The sequence below is a fragment of the Oryctolagus cuniculus genome, chromosome 6 (genome assembly GCF_051225735.1).
Source record: "Oryctolagus cuniculus isolate XC-2025 breed Fujian yellow rabbit chromosome 6, ASM5122573v1, whole genome shotgun sequence".
Lineage (NCBI taxonomy): Eukaryota > Metazoa > Chordata > Mammalia > Lagomorpha > Leporidae > Oryctolagus > Oryctolagus cuniculus.
In genome coordinates, this window is record NC_142872.1 from 29,538,976 (window position 1) to 29,559,738 (window position 20,763).

General features: G+C 47.9%; 2 protein-coding genes across 2 annotated transcripts; one reads left to right on the forward strand and one right to left on the reverse strand.

The window, feature by feature from the left end:
- Nucleotides 1–40: 40 nt before the first annotated feature.
- On the reverse strand, nt 41–1,790 carry NDUFA2 (NADH:ubiquinone oxidoreductase subunit A2). The gene is made up of 3 exons (XM_002710254.6): nt 1,673–1,790; nt 1,440–1,546; nt 41–222 (listed from the first exon to the last, which is right to left on the reverse strand). Exons 1-3 carry the CDS (start codon nt 1,771–1,773, stop codon nt 131–133), a joined length of 300 nt encoding a protein of 99 aa, XP_002710300.5. The 5' UTR covers nt 1,774–1,790; the 3' UTR covers nt 41–130.
- Nucleotides 1,791–2,020: 230 nt separating this feature from the next.
- On the forward strand, nt 2,021–18,490 carry IK (IK cytokine). Its single transcript, XM_008255127.5, has 20 exons — nt 2,021–2,115; nt 2,923–2,989; nt 6,949–7,041; nt 7,448–7,507; nt 9,656–9,823; nt 9,984–10,098; nt 10,536–10,606; nt 10,717–10,763; nt 12,174–12,337; nt 13,149–13,257; nt 13,582–13,621; nt 14,118–14,343; nt 14,583–14,601; nt 15,068–15,146; nt 15,832–15,912; nt 16,117–16,174; nt 17,648–17,736; nt 17,929–18,037; nt 18,206–18,240; nt 18,322–18,490. The coding sequence occupies exons 1-20, from the start codon at nt 2,100–2,102 to the stop codon at nt 18,347–18,349; spliced, it is 1,674 nt and encodes a 557-aa protein (XP_008253349.1). The 5' UTR covers nt 2,021–2,099; the 3' UTR covers nt 18,350–18,490.
- Nucleotides 18,491–20,763: the final 2,273 nt, after the last annotated feature.

Sequence of the window (20,763 nt, forward strand, 5' to 3'; positions counted from 1 at the left end):
TGGGCTAGAGGGTCGAGAGAGGACAAGAACACTCTGAGCATTTCATAGCACAACTTTATACAGAACACGGTTTTCCATCCTGTACTCAGTCCAGTAGAGCCCAAGTTCTGGGGCTCTTCCTCTGGCAGTTTCAGGCCTTGCCACTTAGCACATTCTCCAGGGCTCTGGTTACCTGATCAGCACTGAAGTTGTTCAAAGAGACATTCTTCTCTTGGCCAAATGCTGTGTAGGGGAGATAGAGAAGTGGCTTGAAGAGTCAACTGTGCACAAGCATAAAAGTCTCTATCTTACGATCTTGTTAGGATGGGAAGAGTGGTAAAGGAACATGACCAAGGGAGAGTGGGTATGACTGGGATTAATCCAGTGGGTCCCAAACTCAGGAAGCCCAGTTTCAAATACAATCTTGGCTGATTCTGGGCAGCCACGATGAGACTGAAAGTGTTCCAGGGAGGCTTTAAAGGGACACTGTAGATGTTTATTTTTAACTACCATGAGCAGTGTACTGTGTAGGCCCAGCCTTGGCTGGGCACCCATTCTTCACTAGCATAATATACTAGTCTCTCTGTCTCTATACTGACTTTTGGAATGTGAACTTTTTTCCCTTCAATTATTAGTGCATGGCACACTACAGTAAGAACAAATCTGCCTCTCCCCCAGCACATGATATCCCTAGGGCGGGGTGGAGTTACAAGCTATGATTAAAATCCCACGATTCAGTTCACATAAATACTGCATAACTACTATGTATTAGGCAACATGCTAAGAAATTTCCAGATTGCAATAAACTAGAATGGGGTAATACGATAAGGGGCTGGAGCAATATAACATGGGCAGGGAATGTCTTTTTAAGGTGGTAATACATCCATCCAACCCAAATCACAACAACCTAACAAGGGGCCAGTCATGGAGACCTAGTGCGTTCCCGGAAAAAGGAACAAAGGTAACGCATCTACCACGTTCTATCCTAGCTGCAGAGCTTTAGCTGTGCTCTGGACAGTTCTGATTCGGTTTCCAATCTCTGCAATAAGAAAAAAATCCCCTCGTGATTAACGAACTAAAGTGAGCCTTAAGTTAGGTAGAAGCCACTCAGCACAGGGATGGATGGCATTACGCGTCCAACGTCACGGGGACGCTCACACCACTTGGAGCGGCACCGGCCACACGCAGTTGGGAAGGCCCTACACCGCTGAGCGTCTCCTATCTGAAGTCGGCTCTGAACCACAGAAATGACAGCTCCTGGTCCCCGCGCAGGCCTCGACCACGTCCAAGTGGATGTTGTCTAGGCTACAGAGCATCACATGAACCCTGCGAATTTCAATTCCCTCACTGGCAACAAGGTCAACAGCAAGGCCAGAGTCCAAATTCCTGTCTCTTCGCAGGTTTCTGCCTCACTCTGGGCGGCCCCTTCTCTTTTTTTACCCCCGGCATCCCGCGCTCACCGTAACGGGCCCACAGTTTGGGCTGCACGTCGGAGCATTCACGGATTAGGATGGGTAGGTCGGGGTTTGCCTTCTTCAGCTCCACGTAGCGTTTCTCGATGAAGTCCCTGTGGGGCCGGGAGAGCGCCGCGCGTGCTGTGGGCACAGTCCTGCCCAAACACTGGGAGGTCGAGGTCGTGACCCCGGCGTCCCGAAGCCCGCCCGCCTGCTTGCCTCACCACGCCACGCCTCACCTGACGCCCTGGCTCCCGGGCGAGCGCTGACATAAGTGGATGCGAATCTCACGCAGCCCCAGTTTTGCCCCGACCCCTCGGGTCGCTGCGGCTGCCGCCATCTCCGCTGCTACTGAAGACCCCCAAGGCAGGTACTTCCGGCCAAGTTCTCTAGTCGGACCAATAGCGGACTCCCCAACCTCCGCCATCGATTGGGCGATGTAGAGGGCGGGGTAAAGGTTTAGCCAATGACAAAAAAGCGTTGTAGGGCCGCAGTGAGGTCATCTCTGTGCGCAGGGTGGGACGGATTCGAGAGGGAGGAAGCGGAAAGGCTCGGAACACAAAGCACTGTGGGTTCATTTCCGAGGTGCACTGTGGGAAGGGCTTGTTGCGACGGTGTTGTTGTTGGAAATTAGGCTCTTGCTGTCGTTGAAACGCAGGAGACAAGATGCCGGAGCGAGATAGTAAGTTCGGGTCATCTGTCCTTTTTTCCCTGCGGGACTCGGGGCACTTGGCGCTTTACCTCGGCTGCTGAGCTTGATGGTGTGTATGTGAGGCTTGCAGCCCAGCGAAGCTCTTGGGCCTTTTGAGCAGCTGCAGACTCCGTTCTCAAGCCTGGTTGCTGCCCCCAGAGAGGACGAACAGCTTGTGGCTGTGGCCTCTCCTTCCTCCCCCGCCCCCTTATTTACTCCTAGGTTGTGTCTGTTCTTTTTTTTTTTGACAGGCAGAGTGGACAGTGAGAGAGAGACAGAGAGAAAGGTCTTCCTTTGCCGTTGGTTCACCCTCCAATGGCCGCTGCAGCCAGCGCGCTGCGGCTGGCGCACCGCGCTGATCTCACGGCAGGAGCCAGGTGCTTCTCCTGGTCTCCCATGGGGTGCAGGGCCCAAGCACTTGGGCCATCCTCCACTGCCTTCCCGGGCCACAGCAGAGAGCTGGCCTGGAAGAGGGGCAACCGGGACAGAATTCGGTGCCCTGACCGGGACTAGAACCCGGTGTGCCGCAAGGCGGAGGATTAGCCTAGTGAGCCACGGCGCCAGCCTCCTTTTTCACGTAGTATTTTAGATGTGATCTTCAGGAAACCTTTGTTGACCAGCCAGCGCGGGTTTAGGGGCCGCTCTGCGTTACCACAGCTTCCCCCATGTCAGGACTTAGTACATTATATTGACGCCATCGCTGTTCTTAGGTTTCTGCTGTGTTCTTCACCACTGCATTCCCATTTTGACACAGGACCTGACGCATGAAATTAAATTAATGTCAATTCTTTTCGATAGGCGAGCCGTTCTCCAATCCTTTGGCCCCAGATGGCCATGATGTGGACGATCCTCACTCCTTCCATCAGTGAGTATTTTGTTGTAAGGCCAGAGAAAGGAATACGCTGAGCAACGGTGGAATGGAGTAGCGGTGAGAGGGTGAAAGAATTGTGAATTTCTTATCAACAAGAATAGTCCAAAAATAGTACCACTTGGCCTTTTATCACTATGAACCTTAACTGGGACAGGCCAACCACAAAAGATAATTCAATCAGTTCTAGCATGGAAGGTGCTAGTATTTTTTTTTTTAAGTTTCCTTGATGTATTTTGAAGGGATTGAAGAGTGACAGAGGTAGAGACATAGAAGAGAGATTTTTCACCCTCTGATTATCTGCCCAGGTGGCTACAGCCACCAGCGCTGGGCTAGGCGGAAGCCAGGAACTTAATCCAGCTCTTACTTGGGTAACATGGACCCACGCATTTGGGTCATCTGCTGCTGCTTTTCCCAGGCCATCAGCAGGGAGCTGGATCGGAAGTGGAGCAGCTGGGACATGAACCAGTGCCCATATGGGATACCAGCATTGCAGGTGACAGCTTTTACCTGCTATGCCAAATGCTGGCCCCAGGTGCTAGTTTTTTTTTTTTTTTTTTTTTTTTTTTTAAATAAAGATGTATTTTATTTATTTGGAAGAGTTACAAAGAGAGATATAGACAGAGAAAGATTGGTCTTCCAACAGCTGGTTCAGTCCTCAAATGGCTGCAATGGCCAGAGCTGAGCTGATCCAGGAGCTTGAAGTCTCTTCTGGTCTCCCATGCGGGTGCAGGAGCCCAAGGACTTGGGCCATCCTCCACTGCTTTCCTGGCTCATTAGCAGAGAACTGGATTAGAAGTGGAGCAGTTGGGATGCAAACTGGTGCCCATATGGGCTGCTGGCACTGCAGGCTAGGGCTTTAACTCGCTGCACCACAGGGACAGCCCCAGTGCTAGATTTTTTTTTTTTTTTTTTTTTGACAGGCAGAGTGGACAGTGAGAGAGAGAGAAACAGAGAGAAAGGTCTTCCTTTGCCGTTGGTTCACCCTCCAATGGCCGCCGCGGCCGGCGCGCTGCGGCCGGCGCACCGCGCTGATCCGATGGCAGGAGCCAGGTGCCAGGTGCTTTTCCTGGTCTCCCATGGGGTGCAGGGCCCAAACACCTGGGCCATCCTCCACTGCACTCCCTGGCCACAGCAGAGAGCTGGCCTGGAAGAGGGGCAACCGGGACAGAATCCGGCGCCCCGACTGGGACTAGAACCCGGTGTGCCGGCGCCGCTAGGCGGAGGATTAGCCTAGTGAGCCGCGGCGCCGGCCACCAGTGCTAGATTTTTAAATGTTGTTTGATTAGACATTATACAGGAATTAATTCCTCTCATAGAATATTAAACTATAGGAAGGCTAGCACTGTGGTATAGTGGGAAAAGCCGCTGCCTGCAGTGCCAGCATCTCATATGGTCACCGGTTCAAGATCTGGCTGCTCTGCTTGTGATCCAGCTCTTCTGCTATGGGCTGGGAAGGCAGTAGAAGGTGGCCCAAGTCCTTGGACCCCTGCACCTGCATGGGAGACCTGGAAGAAGCTCCTGGCTCCTGGCTTCGGATCAGTGCAGCTCTGGGCGCTGCAGCCAATTGGGGAGTAAACCAGCAGATGGAAGACCTCTCTCTGTCTCTGTGTCTGTCTCTGTCTCTCTCTGCCTCTCCTTCTCTGTGTAACTCCGACTTTCAAATAAATAAATAAATCTTTTTTTTTTTAAATAAAGTATAGGAATTAAAGGTAAAGTTGTAATTGATAACATCCCCAATTCTGGTCTGTTTCTTAGAGGTAACCATTGGAGAAAGATTTTTGTGGCAGTGACAAAGAACCCAGGAGTCTTGTTTTTGACTAGAGCTTGGACTGCAAATCCTGTGTGTGTGTGTGTGTGTGTTTTTTTTTTTAAGATTTATTTTATTTATTTGAAAGAGCTACAGAGAGAGGTAGAGACAGAGAGAGAGGTCTTCCATCTGCTGGTTCACTCCCCAGATTGCTGCAACGGTCAGAGCTGAGATGATCCGAGGCCAGGAGCCAGGAGCTTCCTCTGGGTCTACCATGTGGGCGCAGGGGCCCAAGGGCTTGGGCTATCTTTCACTGCTCTCCCAGACCATAGCAGAGAGCTGAATTGGAAGAGGAGCAGCTGGGACTAGAACCAGGGCCCATATGGGATGCTGGTGCTTCAGGCCAGGGCTGCAGGGCCACTGCGCCACAGCGCCAGTCTCCTGAGTCCTGTTTTAACAAAGAACAGAATTCCCCCGACCTCCACCTAACCAAGTTCATATTAGTAACATCTCCCTCTGTCTTTGTTGACTGTATCTGGAGTTGTGTTCAGTCTCACTCCTGTTATTATAGTCTTCAATAAATTCTTCCTTGGGGAAGAGGACTAGCTTAAATACAAAGGGTGGGGAAGGAGAACTTTATTGGATATCAAGAGTAGGGAGGTTCTTGACAAATTTATCTAGCAGAAATCTTTCTTTTTAAAGATTTGTTTAATTGAAAGGCAGAATTACAGGAAGAGAGAGGGAGAGAGAGAACACTCCCAAATGGCCACAACGACCAGAGCTGGGCTGATCCGAAGCCAGGAGCCAGGAGCTTCTTCTGGGTCTCCTACACAGGTGCAGGGTCCCAAGCCTGGGGCTCTTTTCCACTGCTTTCCCATGGCATCAGCAGAGAGCTGGACTGGGAGTGAAGCAGCTGGGATTCGAACTGATACCCATATGAGATGCCAGCACTGCAGGTGGCGTCTTTACCTGCTACACCACAGCCTGGCCCCACAGTAGGATTCTTTTCAAAAACAGGTTGACAGGCTAAGGGAGAGCCCTAGTCGAAGAGAGCACAAAGGAACTTGACTAGAGTTTGGTCAAGGACGCAGTCCTTGTTAGTGTACCAAGTGATGTTATCTCTTATGCCATCAATGCTGTGTGACTGATATTTAGAAAACTTTGCAGTTTAGTGTCTCCAGTGAATGGATGTTAAGGTTGTTTCCAACTCTTGTTATTTTCAAAACTATAATGAAATATCCGTTACAGGCTTGCATTTTTTTTTTTTTTTGTTTAACTTAGTTTTATGTATTTATTTGATGGGCCAAGATAGAGAGAGGGAGAGAAAGAGATCTTCATTCCAAATGACCCCAATGACTGAGACTGAGCTGGGAGTCTGGCTCCATCCAGGTCTCCAAGCATGTGGGCCATCCTTCACTGCCTTCTCAAGTGCATTAGCAGGTAGCTAGATTGAAAGTGGAGCAGCAGGGACTCAAACCAGTTCTCCTATGGGATGCTAGTGTCACAAGTGGCGGCTTAATTGGCTGCCTCATGGTGTTGGACCCACAGACTTTCTTAGATACCTATGCTAGTAATCAACCAAACTAAATATAAATAAGTGGAGTTGCTGGGCCACAAGATATTTATACTTAAATTTCCACAGATACTGTGAAATTGCCCTCCAAATTGGTTAAATTGTTCGTATTCCCATGAGAATAAACATTTTCCCCCAATTCTCTCATACTTTATTTATCAGACTTTTTTTAATTTTAATTTTTTTTAACATTTATTTATTTGAAAGGCAGAGTTACAGAGAGGCAGAGGCAGAGAGAGAGAGTAGTATCTTCCATCTGCTAGTTCACTCCCCAGATGGCTGCAATGGCTGGAGCTGGGCTGATTCAAAGCCAGGAGCCAGAAGTCTCCTCCAGCTCTCCCACGTGGGTGCAGGGGCCCAAGCACTTGGGCCTTCCTCTATTGCTTTCCCAGGCCATAGCAAAGAGCTGGGTTGGAAGTGGAGCAGCCCATAGGGGATGTTGGCTCCGCAGGTGGCAGCTTCACCCACTATACTACAGTGCTAGCCCCTATCAGACTTCTTAATAGCTAACATTCTAATATGTTGAAAGTAGCATGTCTGTTTTAGTTTGTGTATTTCTCTGGTTCTATTTAAGTTAGTCAAATTTTTCTCTTGAGTACTAATTTTTTTTAAAAACTTTGCCTTTTCTTTTAGATCAAAGCTTACCAATGAAGACTTCAGGAAACTTCTCATGACCCCGAGGGCTGCACCCACCTCTGCGCCACCCTCTAAATCACGTCACCATGAGTAAGTCTTAGGTGACCCAACCCGTCTCTCATCTCCTTTGTACCTTATCCCATTCTACTGAACCAGAATGTCTTAGGAGTTAGACTACTGTGTTTATGCCTGTGGTTCTAATGTTTTCACTGTTTCTCAGGATGTAGTCCATGGACCACTTGTACTAGAGTCACTACGGGTGCAAATGGGCAGCTTTCTGGGCCTATTCTAGCTCCATAGACTCTCTGGAGTAGATACTTGGAGACACATAATTTTAAAAATCCCTTATGTGTTTATGATGCTTTATGAAGTTTGGGAACTGCTCACCTAATTAATGATGTGGATCTCCACCTGCTTGAAATTCTTGCATTGTTTACTTTTTGGAGTTTCTAGAGCCATGGCAATACTTTGCCATCACTGAATTTGTTTCTTCTAGGATGCCAAGGGAGTACAATGAGGATGAAGACCCAGCTGCACGAAGGCGAAAAAAGAAGAGGTGAAGAAGCAGTGGGGGGTGTTGGGAAAGGTGGCTAGGGTTTGGGGGAAGGGAGTACAGACTGAGGTTTTCTGCTTTGGTACTGGAGAGGGATGATACTTAGAGTAGCAGTGTAGGCCTTTGGAGTCAGCCTGGCTGTATTTAATCTCATTATCACCTGTTTTTTTTTTTTTTTTCTTTTCAAGATTTATTTACTTATTTCAAAGGCAAAATTACAGAGAAGAAGGAGAGACAGAGAGATCTGAGAGATCTTCTGTACGATGATTCACTCCCAAATGGCTGCAACAGCCATGTCTGGGCCAGGCCAAAGCCAGGAGCCAGGAACTCCATCTGGGTTTCCACATGGGAGGCAGGGGCCCAAGCTCTTGAGCCATCTTTTGCTGCTTTCCCAGGTGGATTAACAGGGAGCTGGGTTGTAAGTCAGCAGCTGAGACTGAAACTCGGACTCTTATAGGATGCTGGCATCTCGGAAGGCAGCTTAACCCGCTGCTCCGCACTGCTGGCCACATCATCACCAGTTTCAAGCTCGATAACCTTGGGCATTTTCCTTAACCCCTCTAATGCATGGATGGAATAGAAATAGTGGTGACTTTTGTCAGGTTGTTAGGAACTTGAACTGTGAAAAGTATATTGTAAGTCCTTAATATCAGTGTGTGGCATGTAATGACCACTCACTAAATCTTTTTTTTTTAAAAGATTTATTTATTTATATGAAAGTCAGAGTTACACAGAGAGAGGAGAGGCAGAGAGAGAGAGAGAGAGAGAGTCTTCCATTCGATGGTTCACTCCCCAATTGGCTGCAACGTCCAGAGCTTTGCTGATCCGAAGCCAGGAACCAGGAGCCTCTTCCAGGTCTCTCATGCAGGTGCAGGGGTCCAAGGACTTGGGCCATCATCCACTGCTTTCCCAGGCCGTAGCAGAGAGCTGGATTGGAAAGTGGAGCAGCTGGGACTTGAGCTGGCGCCCATATGGGATGCCGGCACTGTAGGTGGCGGCTTTACCTGCTACACCACAGTGCCAGCCCCTACTCACTAAATCTTTATTGCCTTCATTATTATTTATATGAAACAACCTTCTGGACCCATGCCGTGGACCAGCAAGGAATGAGTTACTTCCAGTTTAAATGTGGAAAATAATAAAAATTCAGAGGATTTTATGATTGCTTTGTAGAAAAATCTGTGAAACATGCAGAGAATCAGTAGATATGGGGGGATTCAAAGGTTTTTTTTTTTTTTTTTTTTTTTTTTTTGACAGGCAGAGTGGACAGTGAGAGAGAGACAGAGAGAAAGGTCTTCCTTTGCCGTTGGTTCACCCTCCAATGGCCGCCGCTGCAGCCGGCGCACCGCGCTGATCCTGGCAGGAGCCAGGAGCCAGGTGCTTTTCCTGGTCTCCCATGGGGTGCAGGGCCCAAGCACCTGGGCCATCCTCCACTGCACTCCCTGGCCATAGCAGAGAGCTGGCCTGGAAGAGGGGCAACCGGGACAGAATCCGGCGCCCCAACCGGGACTAGAACCCGGTGTGCCGGCGCCGCAAGGTGGAGGATTAGCCTATTGAGCCACGGCGCCGGCTCGGGATTCAAAGGTTCTAAAGTGATAGATGGAATGTCCTAAGGTGGCTTTTCAGCTTTTTTTTTTTTTTTTTAAGATTTATTTTATTTATTTGAAAGAGTTACAGAGAGAGGTAGAGACAGAGAGGTCTTCCATCTGCTGGTTCACTCCCCAGATGGCTACAATGGCCAGAGCTGCGCTGATCCGAAGCCAGGAGCCGGGAGGTTCTTGCAGGTCTCCCACGTGGGTGCAGGGCCCAAGGACTTGGGCCATCTTCTACTGTTCTTCCAGGCCACAGCAGAGAGCTGGATCGGAAGAGGAGCAGTCAGGACTAGAATTGGCGCTCATTTGAGATGACAGCGCTTCAAGCCTGGGGCATTAACCCGCTGAGCCATACCGCCGGCCCTTCAGCTTTATTTCTATGAGCCGGAAAAAGCCCGTAGTTCTGATGTTGAGGACGGGGTCAGCAGTTCTCTCAGGGAATGTGTGAGCTCTGACTGTTGAGCGCTGGGAGAAGATCTGAGAGACTGACAGGAATAATTCTGTTGACCTTGAGATAGCTGCTGGTGAGCCTTACGCATGTACTTTTGTCCTTTCACAGTTACTATGCCAAGCTTCGCCAACAGGAAATTGAGAGAGAGAGGGAGCTAGCAGAGAAGTACCGGGACCGTGCCAAGGAACGGAGAGATGGTGTAAACAAAGATTACGAGGAAACCGAGCTGATAAGCACCACGGCTAACTACCGGGCTGTGGGCCCCACTGCTGAGGCGTGAGTACCAAGGGGGCGAGGGCATGGTTCCCTCAACTTGTCAGTCACTTTGGGAGCTCTTCCTAACACTGCCCTTGCTCTGAAGCTCATACTCAGCTATTTCAAAGGGCACTTAGCAGCCACAAAGGATTTCTGTAATGCGACCTCTTTCATTATTCAGGGATAAATCAGCTGCGGAGAAAAGAAGACAGTTGATCCAGGAGTCTAAGTTCTTGGGTGGTGACATGGAACACACCCATTTGGTGAAAGGTCTGGATTTTGCTCTGCTTCAAAAGGTGTGTTCTGGTGGACTGGTGGGGGAAATGCTAGTGTGTTGAATATTCTAATTCAGCCTATGAGGCAAGGCAGGCAACTCCTGGTGGTTTACACCATCTAACCTGGAAGAAGTGCTAAAGATGACTCCTTCTTAGAACTAATTGCTTACATTGTCTAAGTATCAGCCTCAATTTTGTATCTTTGGGAAAGCCTTCCTGATAATGTAGGTATGGTTAAGCAGGACCCCAATTCCTTACCTTCCATTTCCTGCATAGGTCTTCTATTTTACTTACAGCAGTTACTGTTTCTTCTGCTACATGCTCCTTTAGAATAAGAACAGTGCCTGTCCTGTTTAACATGATGTTCTGAGTTCCTGCCATAGTATGGTGTAGTGGATGTTCCATAGAAATATGACAGGTAAATGTGTTTTTTTAAACATTATTTGCTTTCCTCTTAGGTACGAGCTGAGATTGCGAGCAAAGAGAAAGAGGAAGAGGAACTGATGGAAAAGCCCCAGAAGGAAACCAAGTAAGTAAATATCAAAGAAATCTTGAAATTGTAGAAACATGTGAGACCTAAAGTAAGGAACCCATTCAGTCTCCCCGATAAAAAATTAAAAAAAAATTTTTTCCCCCCAGGAAAGATGAGGATCCTGAAAACAAAATTGAATTTAAAACACGTCTGGGTGAGTACAGGTTTTTATGCTAGTGATTATGCACTATAGGTCAATGAAAGGGAATTTAATAATTTCTGGAAGGATGTCTTTTGTTCCTCAGCTTCTTTACCTTTATCTTACTCTTAAGCCAGCTAGTTACCAAAAAATATTCTAATTGAACTCACACATGGACTTAGTTATTTCACTTGTTATTTGTGTCTCCGCAGTTAGATTGGAAGCTCTTTCTCCTGAGGCCTGTGCCTCAGAGGAGGTAATAGGGTTGATGATTCAAAGCTCGGAGTATGGAGTTAGATCTCAGTGAAGGTGTCTCTAAATGATGGTGAACCCACACTGGATATGTGATTTTTTTAAAGATTTATTTATTTATTTTTTGACAGGCAGAGTGGACAGTGAGAGAGACAGAGAGAAAGGTCTTCCTTGATGGCAGGATCCAGGTGCTTCTCCTAGTCTCCCATGGGGTGCAGGGCCCAAGCACTTGGGCCATCCTCCACTGCACTCCCGGGCCACAGCAGAGAGCTGGCCTGGAAGAGGGGCAACCGGGACAGAATCCAGCGCCCCGACCGGGACTAGAACCCGGTGTGCTGGCGCCATATTTATTTATTTTGAAAGTCAGAGTTACACAGAGAGAGAAGGCGAGGCAGAGAGAGAGAGAGGTCTTCCATCTAATGGTTCACTCCCCAGTTGGCCACAACAGCCAGAGCTTCGCTGATCTGAAGCCAGGAGCCAGGAGCCAGGAGCTTCTTCCTGGTCTCCCACATAGGTTCAGGGGCCCAAGGACTTGGGCCATCTTCTACTGCTTTCCCTGGCCACAGCAGAGAGCTAGATTGGAAGAGGAGCAGGCGGGACTTGAACTGGTACCCATATGGCCAGGGCTTTAACCTGCTGCGCCATGGCGCCGGCCCCTGGATATGTGATTTTAGACCACTAACTTTGTTTCCTTTTCATTTGTATAAATTGAGTTGATGTTTACCTCATGGGATTATTGCAGGGTTGAAAAATGATATAGATAAAACATGCTAATAACCATGTTGAACACGTTGTACACTGTTTTGTCCATCATCATCAGAGTTACCTTGACCCTCATCCTTTTCCTCCCAGGGCTTCAAACAGTGCAGGCTCGCAGTGCTCTCGAGAGGGCAGTGTAGAAGAGTGGACAGGAGCCCAGGCTTTTGAGTTATGACTGCCTAGGTCCAGTTCTTGGCTCTGTTACTTGGTAGTTATTTGACTTTAGATAAATCACTTAATTTCCAGCCTTAGTATTCTTACCAGTAAAATAGGGATAATAATATTGTGAAGACTGAATGAAGCAATGCATGTGTAGCGCATGGCATGGTGTCTGCCATAGAGTAAGGACTTAATAAATGATGGCTGTTATAGAAGGATCTCATTGGCTATTCACTATTGCTTGCCATTTTGTAGGTCGCAATGTTTACCGTATGCTTTTCAAGAGCAAAGCATATGAGCGGAATGAACTCTTCTTACCAGGCCGCATGGCCTATGTGGTGGACTTAGATGATGAGTATGCGGACACAGATATCCCTACCACTCTTATTCGCAGCAAGGCTGATTGCCCCACCATGGAGGTGAGTCAAGAGTCCTGAGAACCTATCATATGAGCTTCAAATATGACAATCAGCCCCACTTCTGTCTTGTTTCTCACCTACCACATGACCAAGTACTGCTCATTTTTTGCTTCCTAAATCTGGTTTGAATCCATTTACTTTTCTCCATCTCTATCAGTAGTATTCCATTCTATGCTACAATCTCTTGAAGCTACTAAAAGAAGCCCTTAATTGGTTCCTCACTTCCATTCTAGTTTCCTTCCAATATATTATTATATCTATTTGTTGAGATCTAATTTATATGCCATAAAATTTACTCAAATTATTCACATCAGTGCCTTTTTTTTTTTACTGTCTTTAGAGCTGTGTAACCATGACAGTCAATTTTAGAAAATTTTCCTCTGTAATCATCAACCCCCTGCCTCCATCCCAACTTCCATTATGATTTTTTTTTAACATATGGCTAGGGGAATCTGTTTCAAATTCAAATTTTTGTCTCATTACAGTTAAGTTTTCAATGGTTTCTTACTGTTCTTGAATTAAAGAGAGGAATCCACCACTGCCTGGGAGCCTTACAACATCTGATCTTGCTGGTCCCTTCACCACGACTTCCTGGCTGTCCTGGCTTTCCTGAATGTTTTGGATTCACTTTGGATCCAGGGCCTTTGTGCATATTGTTTTCATCTGTCTGGAGAGTCCTTATGCGGCACCTCTTTTCCTTGTTTCCACCTCATTAATTGTAACTTTCTTTTCATTATGTTAATTGAGTGAATGAATAAATGAAGAGACTCCTGCTCAGCTGGATAATGTTCTTGCTTCTTGGCGTTTTCAGGCCCAGACCACACTGACCACAAATGACATTGTCATCAGCAAGCTCACCCAGATCCTGTCATACCTGCGGCAGGGAACCCGCAACAAGAAGCTCAAAAAGAAGGATAAAGGTACCCAGAAAGCTTGGGAGAGCCCTGTCACCATTGTAGGGGCACCTGGGGATGGGACCAAAGCGTCCTGAAAGCTGTCAGCATGAAGGGAGCAGAGAAAAATGGAGCAGTGGACCATTACAAGGAGTTGGTTATATTCAGGTTCTGTCTGCTTGGCCCATCCAGGAAGCTATGGTCAGGTTTGAAGCATGCGGAGGGAGAGTGGGTAGCTTTTGTCCTTTAAACAGAAGATGTTTCAAAGTGCATTGAGATTTGGGGAGGTTAGTGAGGCAGAGTGGGAATTAATTCAGGAGTGTTTTCCTGACTCCTCTCTTGACTTTTCAGGGAAGTTGGAAGAGAAGAAACCTCCGGAGGCTGACATGAAGTATGTATTCCAGCCCCTGTCACCTAATCTCACAGCGGGGATGCCACATTTCTTGGCTTTGGCCAAGAAATTGTGGGGTGGACATGGTGTAAGAATCTGGAAAAATAGGGGCAGGTGTTGTGGTGTAGCAGATTAAGCTGCTGCCTGCATGCTGGCATCATACACATGGGTGCTGGTTCAAGTCCTAGCTGCTCCACTTCTGATCTAGCTCCCTGCTAATGTGCCTGGGAAAGCAGCGGAAAATGGCCCAAGTGCTTGGGCCCCTGAACCCACTTGGGCGACCTGGTGGAGCTTATAGCTCCTTCTTTGGGCCTGGCCCAGATCTGGCTGCTGTGGCCATTTGGACAATGAACCAGAAGGAAGATCTCTCTGTTTCTCCGTTTGTAACTTTGCCTTTCAAATAAGTAAAATAAATCTTTTTAAAAAGTCTGGGAAAATGACCAGGGGAAGTGGAAATATGTGTAACCTTGCCAACTAGTGGTCTGTGTTTTCTTAGCATTTTTGAAGACATTGGTGATTATGTTCCTTCCACCACCAAGACACCTCGGGACAAGGAACGGGAGAGATACCGGGAACGTGAGCGTGATCGGGAGAGAGACAGAGACCGTGACCGAGAGCGTGAACGAGAACGAGATCGGGAGCGGGAGCGGGAGCGGGACCGAGAGAGGGAGGAGGAAAAGAAGAGGCACAGCTACTTTGAGAAGCCAAAAGTGGATGATGAGGTGAGATGTGGGCCCTTGGTACCACCGGTGGAGCCCCGAGCTAGGTGCAGGACCTCCCATTTATTATGTAAGTGCTTCGTGGCTTCACAGCAGCCACTGAGTCAGCTAATGTGGGGAGCGGGTGTGGGGGGAACCATCCTGGACATGGGGATGAAGTGGGGTAGGGAATTGTTTCAGTCTGTGGGAGAGATGAATGGGAATCCCTCTTGGTGACACTCACCTCAGTTTTCTCTTTTCAGCCCATGGACGTCGACAAAGGTGGGTCCTGTGCACGGTTTTTTCCATTAGCTATTACAGTGCTGCTTTCCCTGGGCTGAATTTGATCTAGAGCGCAGAGCTGGTAAAGGTCAGATTGGGAAGCTTCTTGATTGTGGGTTCTCAAAAGAATCATGTCTTGCTTGCAGGATAGACAGGATGAGTCTGGAGTTCTGTGCACCTTCCTGGGCAATGGCAGGATATGTTTGGTCTTAGATAGCATTTCCTGTAGCCCTGGGGTTTTGAGCAGGTGCGTCGAGGTTAATTGTGCAGTGTTCTGGTTACCTCACCACCATCTCCTCCACAGTAGCTCATTAATAATTGGAGTGTGGATAAAATTTTATTAGATGAAAGGGTCTGTTGCCAGGAAAAAAATATTTTTACGAAAGGCGCAGGTTGGAAGTGTTTCAAGGGGAGGAATTTGTGAGTGCCTTGGTTCTAAGGCTGAGCAGAGTTCTTTTTTTCTCAGGACCTGGCTCTGCCAAGGAGTTGATCAAGTCCATCAATGAAAAGTTTGCTGGGTCTGCTGGTTGGGAAGGCACTGAGTCATATCCTTTATTTTAATATGTTCCTGGGTTCTGAAGAACTGTCCCCTTTTCAGCTCTACCTCACTTGCCTCCCTGCTCCCTTTTGCCCCCTCACTCCTTCTGCTTTATGCTGAATTTGACAGGGATGAAAGCTTGCCTTGCCCCTCCCCTGGGGGTCCCACTGAAGCTTAGCCCTCTCCTTAGAATTTTCACGTTGAGACTTCTGACGCTTGGACTCTCTTGCCTAAAGTTTTTCTTAATGAAATTGTATCTAGTATTTTCTTTTTTCTCTTCCCTCCCCTCCCTTCACCTTCCCTCCCCTCTCCTCCTCTCCCCCTCCTCCTTCCCTCCCTCCCCCCCTCTTTCAGATTTATTCATTTATTTTGAAAAGCAGAGGTACAGAGAGGCAGAGAGAGGGGTCTTCCATACTCTGGTCCACTCCCCAGATAGCCACACTAGCTGGAGCTGTGCTGATCCAAAGCCAGGAGTCAGGAGTCCCCTTGGGGTCTGCCACATGGGTGCAGGGGTCCAAGGGACTACTCAGGCCATCTTCCACTGCTTTCACAGTCCATAGCAGAGAGCTGAATTGGAAGTAGAATAGGTGGGTCTCCAACTGATGCCCATTTGAGATGCCAGCACCGCAGGTGGCAGCCTTACCCGCTCTGCCACAGTGCTGGCCCTTAGTATTTTCTTTAACATAGCATATGTTAAAGAAGCCAGAAGACAAAAAGCAGCTGGGAGATTTCTTTGGCATGTCAAACAGTTACGCAGAGTGCTATCCAGCCACGTACGTGAGACCCAATAAGGAAGGGGGGTGGCTGGGATTATGGAGAAAAACTTGGGGGGATGAGGTGGAGATTTGATTTGCTGGGACTCAGGGATATTTCTTACTTGAATTAACTGTTCGACTCTGGGAAGTCTAGAGGAGAAGTCATTTCTAGGCAAACAGCTCTGAGTCTAAAGCATCTGTTTTACCATTGCTTCTCTTTAGGATGGATGACATGGCTGTGGATAGTGATGAAGAGGTGGATTATAGCAAAATGGACCAGGTATGGCATTGGAAGGATGGGGTCCTTTTCCCATATCTCCTCTTTCCTGCTCTACAGGAATCTGTGTCTCGCTTACTGGGCCTGACCCTCCTTTAGTTGCACCATTAGAAGCAGCAGTATTACAAGTCGGGAGCAGCTGAGCTGTTTTTGAAGTTTCTGCACACGATCAAATGAGCTAGGGCCAGGAGTCCTTCTGTTTCCTACAACAATATGCCAGGCTTTGATTTTCCTCCTGGTCCGTAAGAAGGCATTAACGCATGTGTGGAGAGGGAAGGAGGAATTGCAGTCTTCAGAAAATAAGTGAACTTTATTCTAGCCAGGATTAAAGTTTTCCTTTAAATATTAAACAAAATTAATGTTGAAGAAATATCATCTGCTTTTCCTTTATTCTCAGTGTACTGCAGTAGCTAAAAGCATTCTTTATTCTTGGAGCTTTGTTTAATTCCACCTCTACCATTTACTAATTTTGTGACTGCCAAATTGTTTTACTGTTTTTTGTTTTGTTTTGTTTTTGTTTTAAGATGTATTTATTTATTTGAAAGTCAGAGTTATACAGAGAGAGGAGAGGCAGAGAGAGAGGGGGTGTGGGGTAGGGTCTTGTCTTCCATCCGCTGGTTCACTCCCCAATTGGCCAGAGCTGCGCTGATCCAAAGCCAGGAGCCAGGAGTTTCCTCTGGGTTTCCCATGCGGGTGCAGGGGCCCAAGGACCTGGGCCATCCTCCACTGCTTTCCTAGGCCATAACAGAGAGCTAGATTGGAAGTGGAGCAGCTGGGTCTTGAACCGGCGCCCACATGGGATGCCGGCGCTTCAGGCCAGGGCATTAACCCGCTGCGCCACAGTGCCAGCCCCTTGTTTTACTGTTTATGCCTCAGTTTTATCATCAGGAAACTGGAGAGAAATATAGTTCTATCTTCACTGACTTTGTGAGAATTAAATAAGAGGTGTTTAGGTGTGTATGTAGAATAATGTCTATCACATAGTTTGCAGTAAGCATTTATTATTTGTTAGGATAAGACTTTTTTTTTTTTAAATTTTTTTAATTTATTTTTTGACAGGCAGAGTTAGACAAAGAGAGACAGAGAGAAAGGTCTTTCCTCCGTTGGTTCACTCCCCTAATGGCCTCTACGGCTGGGCCTGCACCCATCCAAAGCCAGGAGCCGGGTACTTCCTCCTGGTCTTCCATGCGGGTGCAGGGACCCAAGCACTTGGGCCATCCTCCACGGGCCACAGCAGAGAGCTGGACTGGAAGAGGAGCAGCCAGGACTAGTACTCAGCGCCCCAACTGGGACTAGAACCTGGGGTGCTGGCGCTGCAGGTGTAGGATTAGCCTAGTGAGCTGTGGCGCCGGCCAGAATAAGACTTACAAATGGTGAAATGTGGGATTTTGGGAGAGTCTGGCTTTAACTAAGGGCTACTTCTATTTCCACTGACTGACTCTTCCCTGCCTGTCTCCCCTTTCTGTTTTGCAACAGGGTAACAAAAAGGGCCCCTTAGGCCGCTGGGACTTTGATACACAGGAGGAATACAGCGAGTATATGAACAACAAGGAAGCTCTGCCCAAGTGAGTTGTTAGAGAACACGGGCAGGGAGTGATGAGGCCTATGGTGATTGGGTGAACTTGCCTACAAATCAAGTTAGAGGATGTCTGGATGATAAATTCTTCAGTAGGTTGTGTCCCTGCAGGGCCCTCTGGGAAACCTTGCTTCTGCTTTGCCAACCTCTCATGCCTGCTTCACTCAATGGCTCTTTTCAGGGCTGCGTTCCAGTATGGCATCAAGATGTCTGAGGGGCGGAAAACTCGGCGCTTCAAGGAAACCAATGACAAGGCAGAGCTTGACCGGCAGTGGAAGAAGATAAGTGCGGTGAGTGGGACTGTCCCTCAGGTGTGAGGCTTTCAGCTGAGAGGAGGCCCTGGCTTACAGGCCCAGAAATAGACAGGGAGAGCCATGCAAGTGACCGAGAGGTCAGTCTTGGGCCGTATCTGCATTTACTCTGGCTGTGTGACTCATTTATCACTCGTCTTTTTGCAGATCATTGAGAAGAGAAAGAAGATGGAGGCTGACGGGTGAGCAGCTTCCTCTGTGGGTGTGGTAAGAACTGCCTAGTGTGTGTATCTTATGCTGATCTGTTTCTCCTTTGATTGCAGGGTTGAAGTCAAAAGACCAAAGTACTAATCTCCAGTTCCAACTGGAGAATTTCCACAGGCTCCCACTGCTTTCTTTCTATAATTCCCAGAAAGGTTGCAAGGTGTTTCTGTGAATGTATATAAAATTTTGTTGTATAATCATTGGTTCCATTAAAATTGGTTAACCTGCTGTCTTGTCTTTTCTGTGTTCATCCTCCCTTCTGGGTCCCTGGAATACCAATCCTCTGGTTGTGATTTTATGGTTAAGATGTCACTTGGGATGCCTTCATTTCATATAAGGCTGCCTGGCTTCATGTCCTGGCCCTGCTCCCAATTCCAGGTTCCTGATGATGTACACCCTGGGAGGTACCAGATGGTGGCTCTGGTAGTTGGACCCTTCTACCCACATAGGAGACTTTGATTGAGTTCCAGGCATCTGGCTTTCTGCTTCACCCAGCCCTGCCTGTTACAGACATTTGGAGAGTGAACCAACAGATGGAAGATCTCTTTCAAATTAAAAAAAAAAAAAAAAAGTTTTATTTATTTATTTGAAACAAAGTTACAGATAGGAAGGGAGAGACAGAAAGGGAGAGACCTCCTTCTGCTGGTTCACTCCCCAAATGACCGCAGTGGCCAGGTCTGGTTTTGGGAATGGCCAAAATCAGGAGTCAGAATCTTAATTTGGGTTTCCCATGTGGGAGCATCTTCTACTGCTTTCCTAGGTGCATTGTTAGGGAGCTGGATTAGAAGTGGAGCAGCAGGGACATGAGGTGGTAGGATGGTGACATTGCAGGTGCAGCTTAACTTCACTGTAACATGCTGGCCTTCAAATAAAAAATTAAAAAATTTTAAGAGATCTATTTATTTGAAAGGCAGAGTTACAGAGAGGCAGAGAGAGGGAGAGAGAGAGAGAAGTCTTTCATCTCCTGGTTCACTTCCCAAATGCCGGAGCTCGGCTGAAACCAGGAGCCAGGAGCATCTCAGTCTCCCACATGGGTGCAGGGGCCCAAGGACGTGGGCCTTCCACTGCTTTCCCAGGCCATAGCAGGGAGCTGGATTGGAAGAGGAGCAGCTGGGATTTGAACTGGCACCCACATGGGATGCCAGCACTGCAGGCAGTGGCTTTACCCAGTATGCCACAGCACTGGCCTCCCAAATTTTTAAAAATTAAGAAGAAATCACACCTAGAAGGATGTGTCAGTTCTTTCATGAGCTATGCTGCTATATTCCTCGACAATAAGGATATTTACTGGCCAGTGTGCCCAGCAGGGAAGGAAAGAACGACCCTAACTGATGGGCAAGATGTGGACAGAGGAACCTAAATGATTAAACATGTTACTCAAGCCTGTCTGAGGGCCTGATACCTGACACTAGGACAAATTCCCTGCATATTGGAGTCTGCTTAGCAGGCTGCTGGCCTGATCCCAAGGCAGTGCTGGACTGGCATCTGGGTGAGGGCATATGATGAAAATTATCACCTTTAGGGGGGTCGGTGCTGTGGTGTAATGGGTAAGGCCACCGCCTGTAGTGCCAGCATCCCATATGGGTGCCAGTTTGACTCCCGGCTGCTCCACTTGCGATCCAGCTCTCTGCTATGGCCTGGGAAAGCAGTAAAAGATGGCCCAAGTGCTTGGATCCCTGCACCCACATGAGAGACCCAGAAGAACTGGCGCAGCTCCGGCTGTTGTGGCCAACTGGGGAGTGAACCAGCAGATGGAAGACCTTTCTCTCTCTACCTTTGCCTCTAACTCTGCCTTTGAAATAAATCTTAAAAAAAAAAAAAATCACCATAGGAACAAAAACATTTTATGAGTTGATGCCCTCCTTGGAGCTAAAGTGACACTGAGTGCCAGTCACTGCCTCTGGCTGAAAGGATAATGGCGGGGAAGTGCTTTGGTGGAACTGGTGTAGTGTGGCCCTGCAAATATGGGAATCCCAATTGTAGTGCATTAGTTTTGGTGCCTCTATTTCATCAGAAAGTCTGCCCAGGTCCAGGGTGGGTTTCTGACATTTGAATCATCGTATCCTGCCCTTTTCTTTCTTTCTGCTCATTATCAGACCTTTCATCTTGAGCTCCTCAATTAGGAGTCACCACTTCTTCCTGGCTGGATGCCAAGCTGGTGCTACCTGTGCTAAACCCAAGACCTGTGAGCTCACCAGATCCAAGGAATGCTAGAAAATTACCTTAGTTGTTGCCCTGCCCCCCCCCCCCCCGGTATTTATTTATTTATTTATTTTGAAAGGCAGAGTTAGAGAGGGAGAGAGAGGTCTTCCATCTGCTGGTTCATTCCCCAAATGGCCGCAGACTGGTGTAAGCCAGGGCTAATCCAAGAGCCAGGAGCTTTTTCCAGGTCTCCTTTGGGGGTGCAGAGGCCCAAGCACTTGGGCCATCTTAAGCGCTTTCCCAGGAGTATTAGCAGGGAGCTGGATCAGAAGTGGAGCACTTGGGACTAGAACCGGTGG